The sequence below is a fragment of the Triticum aestivum genome, chromosome 6A (assembly GCF_018294505.1).
Source record: "Triticum aestivum cultivar Chinese Spring chromosome 6A, IWGSC CS RefSeq v2.1, whole genome shotgun sequence".
NCBI lineage: Eukaryota > Viridiplantae > Streptophyta > Magnoliopsida > Poales > Poaceae > Triticum > Triticum aestivum.
This window is the reverse complement of record NC_057809.1, coordinates 101916224-101930378: the sequence shown is the minus strand read 5'-3', so window position 1 is coordinate 101930378 and position 14155 is coordinate 101916224. Positions and strand designations below refer to the sequence as shown.

The 14155-nt window shown below is 47.3% G+C and overlaps 1 protein-coding gene and 1 long non-coding RNA gene across 2 annotated transcripts; one reads left to right on the top strand and one right to left on the bottom strand.

The window, feature by feature from the left end:
* Positions 1 to 7927: 7927 nt before the first annotated feature.
* LOC123132307 (uncharacterized) lies at positions 7928 to 13627 on the bottom strand. The gene is made up of 2 exons (XR_006464624.1): positions 13172 to 13627; positions 7928 to 8234 (listed from the first exon to the last, which is right to left on the bottom strand). It is a non-coding gene; the product is annotated as an uncharacterized lncRNA (long non-coding RNA).
* Positions 9405 to 12747, top strand: LOC123132302 (tyrosine-sulfated glycopeptide receptor 1). The gene has a single exon (XM_044552094.1). It carries the CDS (start codon positions 9491 to 9493, stop codon positions 12659 to 12661), a length of 3171 nt encoding a protein of 1056 aa, XP_044408029.1. The 5' UTR covers positions 9405 to 9490; the 3' UTR covers positions 12662 to 12747.
* Positions 13628 to 14155: the final 528 nt, after the last annotated feature.

Genomic DNA, 14155 nt, shown 5'->3' with positions numbered 1-14155 from the left:
AGAAACCTAATTTTCACTGGTTGGTGCCGACGGACCCAGGCCGAACCCGATGCGCCGTGGGGCGCCCGGGGAAACGTTTTTTGGCGCGAAAATGAGTGGGTCTGCCGAGTCAGCGACTCGCCGCCTTCGTCGTCCTCATCGCCTCGGTTCCCGCGGGAATCAATGCCAAAGCTGTCGCGCTGCCGCGCCGGTCAGCCTTACATGATGCCTCACGGGCCTGCTCCCGCCACACGACACACGGCGGCAGCTCTCCTACCGTCCATCCGCGGCTATAATAGCCATCTTCCCTCGCTGGTGAACGCACAAGCTCTCGCCACTGACGCCCTTCTCTCTACCTCTGGCCGGCGACGCCTCTCTCTCCCGCCCTCTTCCACGCCGACGTCCATGGCCAAGCGCTTCTCAGGCGATTGGCGCAGCGGCGAACGGATTTGGCGGCCCCATCTACATGAGGATGAGGCCCGCCTCCTCTACGAGGCCGACTACCCGGCAACCCCGGACATGCGGGTGCCGGGCACCTGGAGGCTTAGCGCAGCCGGCGTCCCGGTGCCGCCCGCGTCGACCGAAGCGGCTCGACGAGCCGAAATCACGCGCATCCGGTCCTCGCTGCCGGAGCCACAACGAAACCAGCCGAGGTACGCCCCCGATAGCAATGGGCTGTGGACACGTACTTCGAGCGGCGCCACGAGGAGTAGATTGCTACCACCAACGGCGTCGAGCCCCGCGGCCACCACAACTCCGAGGGGAGGCGCCGATGGTGGGGCGCCCCAGGCCGCACCCTTGAGGCCGTCCTCGAGCACATCGAGGCCGGCAACACGCTGCGTCTGGAGTACCCGGAGCCCCCTCCTTCTCTCGCCGCTGCGGCAGCTCCTAGACGCCGCAGCGAATGGAAACGGTCTCGTCGTCATCGGCGGGCTCTGGCTCTCTGTCCTCCGTCTCGCCGGCGCTTCACCCCGTCAAGCCGGAGCCGTAGGAGACGCCACTGGGGCGCCGCACCCGCGGCGGCGCCCTTGTCATCAACGAGGGCAGCCGCCCCTTCTCCTTCTTCCTACCGCCTCGTCCAGCCAAAGACCAAGCCAGGTTTGCTCCCCGTGAAGAAGGAGCACGAGGCCATGGCTGCCGCCGACGAGACCGCCCTCAAGTGGGCGAAGGCGGACTACGTCCGCGAGCAGATGGAGCGCCAGCGCCGGGCCATCGAGGAGATCGCCGCTCGACGCCGTGGACGCGAGGAGGGCGGCTTAGTCGTCCTCGACAGCGACAACGAGGATGCACCCGGGCCATCCAACCCCCCCGCGCATCAGCGTCGCTGGCCAGGGGTGCAGCAGGGACGGCGGAGGCACCTAGTGATGGGGAACGTAGTAATTTCAAAAAATTTCTTACGCGCACGCAAGATCATGGTGATGCATAGCAATTAGAGGGAAGAGTGTTGTCTACATACCCTCGTAGACCGTTCGCGGAAGCGTTATATCAACGCGGTTGATGTAGTCGTACGTCTTCACGTCCGACCAATCCAAGTACCGAAAGCACGGCACCTTCGAGTTCTGCACACGTACGGCTCGGTGACGTCCTCGCCTTCTAGATCCAGCAAGAGGGGCGAAGTAGTAGATGAGTTCCGGCATCACGACGGCGTGGTGATGGTGTTGGTGAAGAACAATCTCCGCAAGGCTTCGCCTAAGCACTACGAAAACTATGACGGAGGATAAACTAGAGGGGACGGGGTTGCCGGCACACGGCTTGGTGTTTCTTGATGTGTCTTTGGTGCTAGCCCTACCCCTCTATTTATATGTTGAGCCCTGGGGTCGAAACTTGGAGTAAAAGCCTCCTCAAAGTCGGTTTTACCCGAAAGGCAAGAGTCCTTCTCGGACTCCAGGGCTAGACGCCAGGGTTCCCGGTGTCTACCCCCTAGACGCCAGGGTTCCTGGCATCTAGCCTCTGGTCTCCGCAAAACTTCCATTTGCACTTTCCAAAATCCTCGTGGGCTTTCCCCTTTGGCCCAGATAAAGTGTTCTCGTGCCCAAACATTTCGGGAAACATCCGGAACCCCTTCCGGAGATCAAACACTACTATCTCATATATCAAACTTTATCTCCGGACCATTCCGGAGTTCCTCGTCATGTCCGTGATCTCATCTCGGACTCCGAACAACATTCGGTCATCAACATACATAACTCATATAGTACTATATCGTCAATGAACGTTAAGCGTGCGGACCCTACGGGTTCGAGAACTATGTAGACATGACCGAGACACCTCTCTGGTCAATAACCAATAGCCGGACCTGGATGCCCATATTGGCTCCTACATATTCTACGAAGATCTTTATCGGTCAGACCGCATAACAACATACGTTGTTCCCTTTGTCATCGGTATGTTACTTGCCCGAGATTCGATCGTCGGTATCTCAATACCTAGTTCAATCTCGTTACCGGCAAATCTCTTTACTCGTTCCGTAATACATCATCCCGCAACTAACTCATTAGTTGCAATGCTTGCCAGGCTTATAGTGATGTGCATTACCGAGTGGGCCCAGAGATACCTCTCCGACAATCGGAGTGACAAATCCTAATCTCGAAATACGCCAACCCAACAAGTACCTTTGGAGACACCTGTAGAGCACCTTTATAATCACCCAGTTATGTTGTGACGTTTGGTGGCACACAAAGTGTTCCTCTGGTAAGCGGGAGTTGCATAATCTCATAGTCATAGAACATGTATAAGTCATGAAGAAAGCAATAGCAACAAACTAAACAATCAAGTGCTAAGCTAACGGAATGGGTCACGTCGATCACATCATTCTCCTAATGATGTGATCCCGTTAATCAAATGACAACTCATGTTTATGGTTAGGAAACATAACCATCTTTGATCAACGAGCTAGTCAAGTAGAGGCATACTAGTGACACTCTGTTTGTCTATGTATTCACACATGTATTATGTTCCGGTTAATACAATTCTAGCATGAATAATAAACATTTATCATGATATAAGGAAATAAATAATAACTTTATTATTGCCTCTAGGGCATATTTCCTTCACCTAGCACGGTAGAGACGATGACGGCGACGACGACGGCATCAGCGACTACACCCGGTTCTACAGGCTCCTCGGCATGTAGAAGGCGGGCGGCGGGCGGCGGCTGGGCGTAGTCGTTTTTAGTTTGTGTTTTTATGTTTTTGTACAAATATCAATGAAATCGTCTAGTTTGGACAAAATTGTGTCGTGTTTGGACGATTTTTATGTTTCAAAAAACGGCGTCTGGGGGCGACCTAGATGCGGCGGCTGGGAACCCAGTCGCCCCCACGCCGAAATTATCGCCGGTTCGCCTCCAGGCAGCGCTATCTCCAAGCCCCTGGGGGGCCATCGGCTGGAGATGCTCTTAGTCCTTCTCAATCCACTCCAATACCTTTCAAATTTCCTCCATCCAAACACCCCCTAATTGGGAAATATCCCCCTAACATTTTTGATTGGGAAACACTAACGTTCAGACAGTTGATAACATGTGCGCTTTCGGCTGCCATCGCTATCCCCTTCTCCATGGCTCCTCCCATGGCAGTCCCTGTCAAACGGGCATTATGAGAAGCGCCGCCAGGTGTGAGCAGTGTTGGAAGAGGCATGCTTCTACAAACCGTGGTAGCGCAACGACAACAGCTGCAATGCAAGCGATGTTGCAGTGGCAACGTGGCTCGTGTTGGAAATGTCTAGTTTCCTAACCTCTGAGCACGACGTGGGTCATGTTACAAACCTCCGAGCGTAACATGTCTCGTGTTGCCAAGAACTCTTCATGTAAATATTCAAGTGCAATGTGACTCATGTTGCAAACCTCCAGGCAATGACCCATGTTGCAAACCTTGTCAGCTGGATTGGACGGTTGTCACGTGATGGATCAACGGATCGTGACCCGGCCAGCTTTTTAAAGGATCAACCGGCCGACGTGTAGCATTGTCCTAAATAATTAAGCCTCCAAGGCTTGGCTTGGACTAGTTTTTTCTTTCGTCGAGAGAAAACCTAAGACTCACTAATCTCTAGACTAAAATACACTCTAAAGTATGAACTACATACAGAGCAAAACGAGTGAATATACACTCTAAAGTGTAAGTCTTTTTAGAGATTAGACTCTCTAATTTCAGTTTGCAAGTACTCCCTCTGTTCTTAAATATAAGTCTTTTTAGAGATTATAGTACAAACTCCATACTGATGTATATATACATACTTTAGAGTATAGATTAACTCATTTTGCTCTGTATGTAGTCCATAATGGAATCTCTAAAAAGACTTGTATTTAGGAATGAAGGGAGTAGTCCATAGGGAGAATATCATGTGCCGCCGGAGCACCTAACCTGAGGTGCTCTGATGTGACCTGGGTTGTTGGATCATGAATCGAATGGTGAGCATTGGTCAATGCGAGTTTTGCAAAAACTCCCCCAAACATTCCATTCGCGAAATCATGCTTTGGTCCACATCATGTGATGCTGCACGTTGGACTATCATCCGATGGCCCAGGTCGCATGGGGCACCTCAGCTTAGGTGCTCTGAGAGCACCTGATATTCTCACGTAGTCCATATTGAAATATCAAAAACATGCTATATTTGTGAATGGAGGGAGTAGTGGTTTGACATTCTATCTTGCAAGAGTCATGTTCTCGGGCATGGTGTATCCAGCAGGCCTAGATTTTGACAACTTTTGGTGTGGTTCGTGTGGCTTTTAAAAGTCTCTAAGATCATACACATGTACATGTTTGCTCTTCTGTATTTTCATTAACTGAAGGTGTGGAGAAAAACCAGGATGCCGAAGGTGAAACTTGTGAACTAATGTTTGTACCAAGAGTCTATGTTGCTCATGCTTTTTTGTCCATGTAGTGTATTATCTTCATCTAAACAATAGAGATAGTTCATTACTTTGTTTACTAATTGTGGTACAAGTGAGTGAACCCTAACAGACCAAACCCACCATGTAACCACGCGTTATCCACTAATAGAGAGAGGGAGCACTAGATGCGGGCCTTGGAGGCGGTTGTGACAAGCGGAACTAAGTTGCATGTAATACCACAACCAGATAATATAGTTTTTGGCACGGAAATTAAAGAATGCACATGGAGGGAAAATTTCACAAGTTTTGGGCAAGATTACAAATGACTAATTGACATGAGAAAATAGAAGAGTTTGCCTGATATAAGAAAATGTAATCAAATCCCTAAAAAAAATTCCAAACGAGTGGTGCAATGCAATACACCTTATATTTCAGTTTTTTCATAAAAATTTATACACCTTATATCAAGGAATGGAGGGAGTACTATATAAGGCTTGGGAGACGGTTAGAGAGACGAAACCGCGTGCATGAAATATTGGAGGTGGTTGTAAATTAGGAACCACCTCTAGTTTATGTTCATCGCATGCGGCTTCTCTTTAGAAATTGGATGGTCTCCACGATCCAGGATGACTCCTTGTCGATATGGACCCCAACATTGATATCAAAGTCACCACCCTCTGTGGCAACGACCGGTTGCAACCACCCCATGTGAGTCCTCTCATACGGTGTCGATGCTTGACCAACTGTTGTAGTTGCCCATGTTGAAGGGGATGATGGAGAGGGTGGTGGCGTCACAGAGCAACACAAACTCCCCATCTTAGTGCCTGTTCGGAGCCCCTCCGCTCTACAACTCTGCCAGAGAGCAGAGCGGGCTGCAGTTCACATTTGCAGAGCGGTGGAGTAGGTGCTCCGCCAGATTCGTGGAGCTGGTGGATTACCAAACAGGTCCTTAGTCGCCGTGTTTCTCCCTCACCGCCATCACTGACGAGCCAGTAGCTAGAGCAGAAGCATGGACCTTCTTTAATGCGGTGTAGCTTCCCAGACAACATCCTGACATACTTCAGGTGCGATGACGAAGGCATCATCATCGGCTACGCGGAGGATGACACGTTCTTCTTTTGGCACCTGGGCGCATGCGTCGCGCCTAGTTTTCCAGTTCGAGCTATGCCTTTGATTTGAAGAATTCAGTTATTTATTTCTTTTAAATGGTTAATGTGTCGTGTGTAAAATGAATTGATTCTTGCACTTTAAAAAAGGGAATTGGTTGTTGCATAATGCAACATGTCAAAGCCGACTAGGGGTTCCTCGCCTCATGTCGCTGCTGCCACCTATCTACTCGTCTTCTCTGGCCTTAGGGCTATGGAGGCGCGGTGGATCTCAGTCTCTGTCGGCGGGAGGGATCCTGCTTGTTTTAGGTGTTTTTCAGAGTTTGTTTATGGTTTGTGTCTTGTTCAGAAAGGTGAGGCAGCGGCGGCTCCCTGAAGGTGAAATAAGGTTCTCTTCGCCTGTTCCCCATCTTGGTGATCCGTCCAATGTCGTTGGAGGGCGCATGGAGGTGTGTCTCTGACGGATCTCGCTGGATTTGATCGTTTTTTGTTTTCGATGGATCTGCTTGATCCGGTCTTTATTCATCTGTGTTCATGTGTCTACAAATTTGATCCCTCCAATCTTCACTTCTCTTCATCGAGGATGGTTGTTGTGCTGGTCCTTTGGGGCCTGCAGGAAGACTTCCTAGATATCTACTACTACAAGATTTGGCCGACTGCAATGAGGGAGGGACGATGTCGGCTCATTTTGCTTCTAGTCGTTGTTAGGCAGTCTACGGACATGTATGTAATTTTTCATCAATTTTGATGTTCTTTTGTACTGTCATGATGTTTGTGTAGATGTGCATGCTCTAGCCAATGCAATCAAAAGATCAATCTGGTGGAAGAGACTAGGCAGCACATTATACGTAACAGTTTAATTAATAAATCGTAGTTTTTTCAAAAGAAAAAAATACAGCATGTCGAATTTGTGCGCAAACTGTTGACAAGGACGACGGGCTTCCATGGGTTAGTTTATCAAGTGAGCCGGTGTTTTGAATCATAGAGATAGTAATTACCTTGTCGAGGTTTATACCAAGAGGATTATAGCTCATAGGCTGTTGCTTTATACCGTGCTTGCCGCACGGTGGAACTCGCTCCCGGCCGCCACCTTTTATGCTGTTGGGTGCTACCCAAAGTTGGCGATGTGGTACTAAACATGTATTACGTAATCGATCACAGCCTTGCAGTAACACGGCGAAACGGAGTAAAGAGGCACAATCACGAAACGGAGTAGTATGTTCCAGATAGAGCGGCATCGCCGTCGCGTGCAGCTGCCAAACGGCGAACATGCGCTCGTCGTACCTCGCTCGATTCGAGCTGCCGCGAGTTGCCACGACGGTGTTGGGGAAGTGGGCCGGGCTGCTTGTGGACGAGGAGTCGGCGGCGTTAGGCCGTACAGGATAACAAATTAGGCCTTAGAGGCCTAGCCTGGGCTAGAGCCCGCAGAGGCTTATGTTTTCTCTCAACCAAAGAAAAAAGAACCAAGACCTATTTATTCCCCCTGGGCTTGTCTCCAAAAAAATAAAAAGAATCCCCCATGGTCAAGACTCAGGAAAAGCACACTGGTGAAAGAAGAAAAGAAAAAGAAAAAAAGGATGCCTTTCCAAAACACGTACGACAAAGAACAAGACGATGGGGATCAACTACACGTTGGCGGCAAACGTACAAGCACGCCAAATAATTAAGTAACAGTCTAAGAGCCATCGTCGCGTAGTCGGGCCAGTGGTCACGCCGCCATTTTCGTACTCCAAGTGGCCAAGTGTGAAACTTCCAAGTGGCACTATGCACAAAAAACAAGTTGCTTTTGTTTTTCTATATAAGCTCCCCTGGTAACGAGAGAGCCGGCTGTCGCGCGCCGTGAAGACCGCACCAAATAAATGCTTGACGAAATGACGAGCCAAATCCGTGGTCTAGCTACATCAACGCGGCACATCAACGTGTTGAAACACATGCTGACATGCCAAATACAACATGTGGCTCATCACAAAATAAATAATAATGATAATAATAATAATAATAATAATAATAATAATAATAATAATAATAATAATAATAATAATAATAATAATAATATGGTGTCAGTCTCTTGTGTTATGTTCTTCAATCCACACTGTATCCGATAATTATAACATGGACAAAAGCAGAAAACAGAGTACCGCTTTTTTTTCTTGAGGGGTGAAAACACAGTACCACTGATACATGCTAAACATGACAACAAAGGGGATTCATTGCCAACTCTGCAGCGAGCCTTCATTCATTTGGTATATTTTTCCTCAATCAGAGTGGAAAATCATTAACCACATGCACGGTGATCAATGATAGAGTGCAACATCTACGATACGCTGCAGCAAACATCAGCACATCATTGTCATCCAAAAGCTAAACTAAACTTGTACCCCAAAAGCAATGTGATTCTTACATAACACCAATCATATATATATTCAACATATATTCAACTGAAGTACTAAAACTATAACTGATACTGTACATGGTTCGGTTCCAAAGGACCATTTCCACACAGCACAAGCGTTCCCACAACCACAAGCTGACAAGCATCAGAGACTATTGTCATGAAGATTAGTACGGAGCAGAATATGTTTAGTCACAACCTTGCTTGTTATGCTAGAACTAGTCTTCACACAGCGTGTTGAATTGGTAGTAGTCCTGTAGATGTCCCTCACAACTAAGGGCTTGTTGTAAACTCTGTTTCCTGATACATATATATGTATCAGCCCTTTGTTCCGCAAAAAAAAAAAGCATCAGAGACAAGTGATGAACGAGCTTGCCACTGCCAGAGCTCACACGCTACGATGTTTACTTCGAACCGCCTCCAAATTCAGATGAAAACCAGTCCATATGGTCCACAATAGTGCGAAAGTGGAGCCAGGACAATGGTAACTAACAGCAAATGTATCCATCAGACGAAGTTAATGCCTGGGTCAAGAGGATGAAACAAAGAACAGATTACCCAGCAGGTCAATCATCCACCCCGTGCCCATTAAGCAACAAAATTGCACTTCTTTCCCTCCACTTGTGTTTGTCCGCACACTGACGGAGACGCCGATGATCGCTCTCAAGCGCAAGCACCTTCTAGAAATAATTACCTCCGTACTATCTGTTCCCAAAAGGCAAATGATGCGCCGAGAAGTAATAGTTTAGTTCAGTGCTAGTGGGAAACAGGTGAGATTTATTTAGTGAAGCCAGTTAGAGAGGTGATGTCAGGGCAACTAAACTAAGGCACGCTGTAAAATTTCATCGAGGATTGAGTCAAGGAGGACTAGAAAATCTACAATGAAGTCCTTTTGGTACGGAAGGTGTTCAGGAAGATTGGGCAATAGACTTGTCAGTAGATTACAGCATGCAACCGATGGTGAAACACTGAAACATCAGTGTGAACTAGGAAGCGGCCTGGTGGGCTGGGGGCAGTTGTGTAAAATCCAATCCTGTTGACTACCACTACAAGGGACAGAACAAATGGGAGCAAGATCTGCTTCTTTCTTTCCCATCAAGCTCTTTCATGGTTAGACCACCATTGATGCTTTATCTAGTCAGGGGACAACATAACCTCCGGTTCCAGTGCTAGTTTCACCAGAAAACCATGCAGACACTCCATTTTCCTAACAAGACATACAGCAAGATATTGCACATACCTTCCCTTGGCCTAGCTCTTGTGCTGCTGATATGCTTGGCCTCTCCTACCAGTTCCTGCACGGAGCAGGAGAAGGACTCCCTTCTCCAGTTTCTCGGCGGGCTCTCACAACACGGTGGCCTCGATGCGTCCTGGCAGCATGGCACGGCTTGCTGCCAGTGGGAAGGGATCACCTGCAGCACAGATGGGATTGTTACGGATATCTTGCTGGCTTCTAGGAGTCTTCAGGGGCACATCACACCTTCTCTTGGGAACCTCACTGGATTGCTGCGCCTCAACCTGTCAAACAATCTGCTATCTGGTGGTGTACCACAGGAACTGGTATCCTCCAGAAGCATCCTCATCGTAGACGTCAGCTTTAACCGTCTCAGAGGAGACCTACACGAGTTGTCATCTACCCATGCCCGGCCACTGAAGGTACTGAACATCTCAAGCAATTTGTTTACAGGACAGTTTCCGTCCTCAACATGGCAGGTGATGAAGAATCTGGTTGCACTCAATGCCAGCAACAACAGCTTTACTGGGCAGCTACCAACTCATTTTTGTGCCAGCTCGCCATCTTTGGCAGTGCTTGAACTCTGCTACAATCAATTCAGAGGGAGCATTCCCCCTGAATTTGGTAGCTGCTCCATGCTCAGAGTGCTCAAGGTTGGCCACAACCGCCTCAGTGGGACTCTCCCAGATGAACTTTTCAATGCTACCTTGTTAGAATATGTCTCCTTCCCCGGGAACGGTTTACAAGGAACACTTGAAGGCTCACATATTGGGAAACTCAGTAATCTGAGTACTCTTGATCTTGGAGAGAACAGCATCACTGGCAAGATTCCAGAATTTATAGGTCATCTAAAGAGATTAGAGGAACTCCGTTTAAACAACAACCTCATGTATGGGGAGCTGCCATCGACTCTGAACAACTGCACAAATCTCATAACCATTGACTTCAAGAACAACAATTTCAGTGGAGAACTCGCCAAGGTTAATTTCTCCAACCTACCCTATCTAAAAACTTTAGATCTTAGGAACAACAGCTTCAGAGGCAAAATTCCGGAAAGCATCTACTCCTGCAGCAATCTAACTGCACTTGGGCTATCTTTCAATAATTTCCATGGCCAGCTGTCAGAAAAAATAGGCAACCTGAAGTACCTCTCATTCCTATCACTTGTTAAAAACAATCTTACAAATATCACAAGTGCACTTCATCTACTTAGGAGCTCCAAGAATCTCACCACCCTTCTTATTGGGCTCAACTTCATGAAAGAGACCATGCCAGATGATGACAGAATTGCCGGTTTTGAGAATCTTCAAGTTCTAGCAATAGCAGGTTGCTCATTGTTGGGAAAAATACCCCATTGGCTATCAAAGCTAGAAAAGTTGGAGATATTATTTTTACAAGACAATCAGCTAACAGGGCAGATACCTGACTGGGTCAGTAGCCTAAAATTCCTCTTCTATCTAGACATATCAAATAACAGCATGATGGGGGAAATCCCAACAACCTTAATGCAGATACCAATGCTAAGATCAGATAATACTGCAACCCATTCGGACCTCAGATTCTTTGAGTTACCAATTTATCTAGCTCTGTCACTTCAATACCGCGTACCAATGGCTTTCCCTAAAGTACTGGATCTAAGTAGCAATAAATTTAGTGGTAAGATACCCTTGGAGATTGGTCAGTTGAGAGCCCTCTGTTCACTCAATTTCAGCTTCAATGACTTGACAGGACAAATCCCACAATCATTATCCAATCTCACAAGCCTGCAGGTATTAGACTTGTCGACCAACAACCTCACAGGTGGAATCCCAACTGCATTGAACAGCCTGCATTTCCTGTCAGCATTCAACATTTCTAACAATGACCTAGAAGGGCCTATTCCATCTGGAGGTCAGTTTAATACATTTCAGAACTCTAGTTTTGGTGGGAATCCAAAGTTGTGTGGCTCTATGCTAATTCACAAATGTGGTTCAGCTTCACCACCTCTGATCCACTCAAAACTACGACATAGGAAGGCCCTTTTTGCAATCACATTTGGAGTGTTCTTTGGAAGCATTGCTGTTCTCTTGTTGCTGGGGCGTCTCCTTGTCTCGATCAGAGTCAATGGTTTTACCACCAAAAATACAAGGGAGAAGAACAATGGAGATGCCGAATCAACTTCATTCAACTCCAGTTCAGAGCAAACATTGGTAGTGATGTCACGAGGCAAGGGAGAAGAAAGCAAGCTCAAATTCACTGACATTTTGAAAGCTACAAACAATTTTGACAAGGAGAACATCATTGGTTGTGGAGGTTATGGATTAGTATACAAGGCAGAGCTACCTGATGGCTCCAAGCTGGCAATCAAAAAGCTCAACAGTGAAATGTGTCTTATGGAAAGAGAGTTCAGTGCAGAGGTTGATGCTCTTTCCAATGCACAACATGAAAATATTGTGCCGCTGTGGGGTTACTGCATCCAGGGAAACTCAAAGCTCCTCATATATTCCTACATGGAAAACGGCAGCCTGGATGATTGGCTTCATAACAGGGATGACGAAGCTAGCTCATGGCTTGACTGGCCAACTCGGCTGAAGATCGCGCAAGGAGCAAGCCTTGGCCTTTCCCATATCCATGATGTCTGCAAGCCTCAGATTGTCCACCGTGACATCAAATGCAGTAATATCTTACTGGACAAAGAATTTAAAGCTTATGTTGCAGATTTTGGGCTAGCCAGATTGATCCTTCCCAACCAAACTCATGTTACGACTGAGCTGGTCGGTACTATGGGTTACATTCCCCCTGAGTATGGGCAAGCATGGGTTGCTACGTTGAGAGGTGATATGTACAGTTTTGGAGTAGTCATGCTTGAGCTGCTCACTGGAATACGACCTGTCTCAATCCTATCAACGTCAAAAGAACTTGTCCCATGGGTGCTGGAGATGAGGTCTGAGGGGAAGCAGGTTGAGGTCCTGGATCCAACACTTCGAGGCACAGGATGTGAAGATCAAATGTTAAAGGTGCTTGAAGCTGCTTCCAAATGTGTCGACCACAATCAATTCATGAGGCCAACCATCATGGAAGTTGTCTCCTGCCTGGCCAGTATAGATGCTGACCCGCAGATGCGAAAATCAGCCAAGATACAATAATGGATAATCTTGTATTTTCGTGCATGATATACATGTAACTTTCCTAGTTTCGTAGAACTACGAGTTTGTTTGTACTTTGTATAGAGCCTAACAGGTTGCCATTTTGAGCTTTCGTGGTTCTTTAAGGAAAGATAATTTATAAAATTCATCTTCCTTTAGATTTCTTTTGCAAGCCTTTAAATGGTCTCTATATATATGCTTTAAGTTTCACAAACATGAAACAAAGTATAAACATGTGAAATGACGATCTTGTGTTATCGGTGAAAGATTGAAAATGGAGTGCATTCAAGGGCAGATAGTATGTGCAGTCATCTTTTTTGCTTTGGATCAGCTATTTTAGAAACCAGAGTTGGAGGTGAATTGCCGAATTACTAGCTACAGAAAATGTTTGGTTGGTCCAAGCGTGGAACAAATGGAATGAGAAACCATCTTTGAAATACAAATCACGCAGCACGCAGCCACTAGCAGTCTAGAACACGAAAGGAATGGAGATCAGAAGCATTTACGTACCATGTCCAAGGATTCACGCTGCCAAGAAATCCACGGGCCTTGCAACGTAGCTCGCCCCTCCGGCATATACACATACGCACCAGAACGCTTCCTAAGCCTGTTAAACGAGCCGACCTGGGTTCTCGACGGCAACCGTTGCGGTCCAAGAAAAGACACCCGGGTCGGCATTTCGCCGAACGGCCTGAGCGCGCTGCTGCCGAGGCGGCCCGCGCCGGGCAAAAGAGGCCGGCATTGCGTCAGAGAAATAGATGCCAGCGTGCGCGTGGAACGGAGCGAACGTGGAAGCGAGGACGCGGTGCGAGCACGGCAGCGTGCGAGGAGGAGGAAGCACTTCCGGTGAGAATGCGAGAGTTGCGACTCGCCGGGGGCCGGGAGATGGCGACAGAGCGGGGAAAGCGGTACGCATAGAGCGATCGCCTACAGCACTCCGCACGTCCGCCGAGTGGGATGTGGGATGGGCCGACTCACTCGTTACTAGGTTCGATCGGGTCTAGTAGGCTATGTACGATTTGTTTTTTTTTTGCCTTTTATTTCTTTTTCCCTAAAAAATTAATTTTAATTCATTATTAGTTATCTTTATCTTTAGGGAAACGCTATGGTTCAGCCGGCGGATTAACAAGCTTGTGTCTGCCGCCTTGATTGCACGCCACGCGTCCCACATGACGTGGTGAACCGGCCCCATGATCTCTCCTTTCTGCAACAACGCCTCTGTTGCAAGAAAAACCTGCAACAAGACCTCTGTTACAAAAATAATTTAATTGCAACAAGGCATATTTTGCAAAAAATAAAACCGTAACAAGACCTCTATTGCAAAAAAAATTGTAACACGACCACTGTTGCAAAAAAGAAAAACCTGTAACAAGAGCTCTGTCGCAAAAAAAAACCTGTAACAAGAGCTCTGTTGCAAAAAAAATTACAACCTGACCTATGTTTTGGAAAAATTCTACAACATGTCTCTTGTTGCAAAAAATTGCTGCAACACGA

Bases quoted from the DNA above. Each gene is read 5' to 3' on its own strand.
- LOC123132302 (XM_044552094.1), top strand. From the start codon at position 9,491: ATGCAGACACTCCATTTTCCTAACAAGACATACAGCAAGATATTGCAC.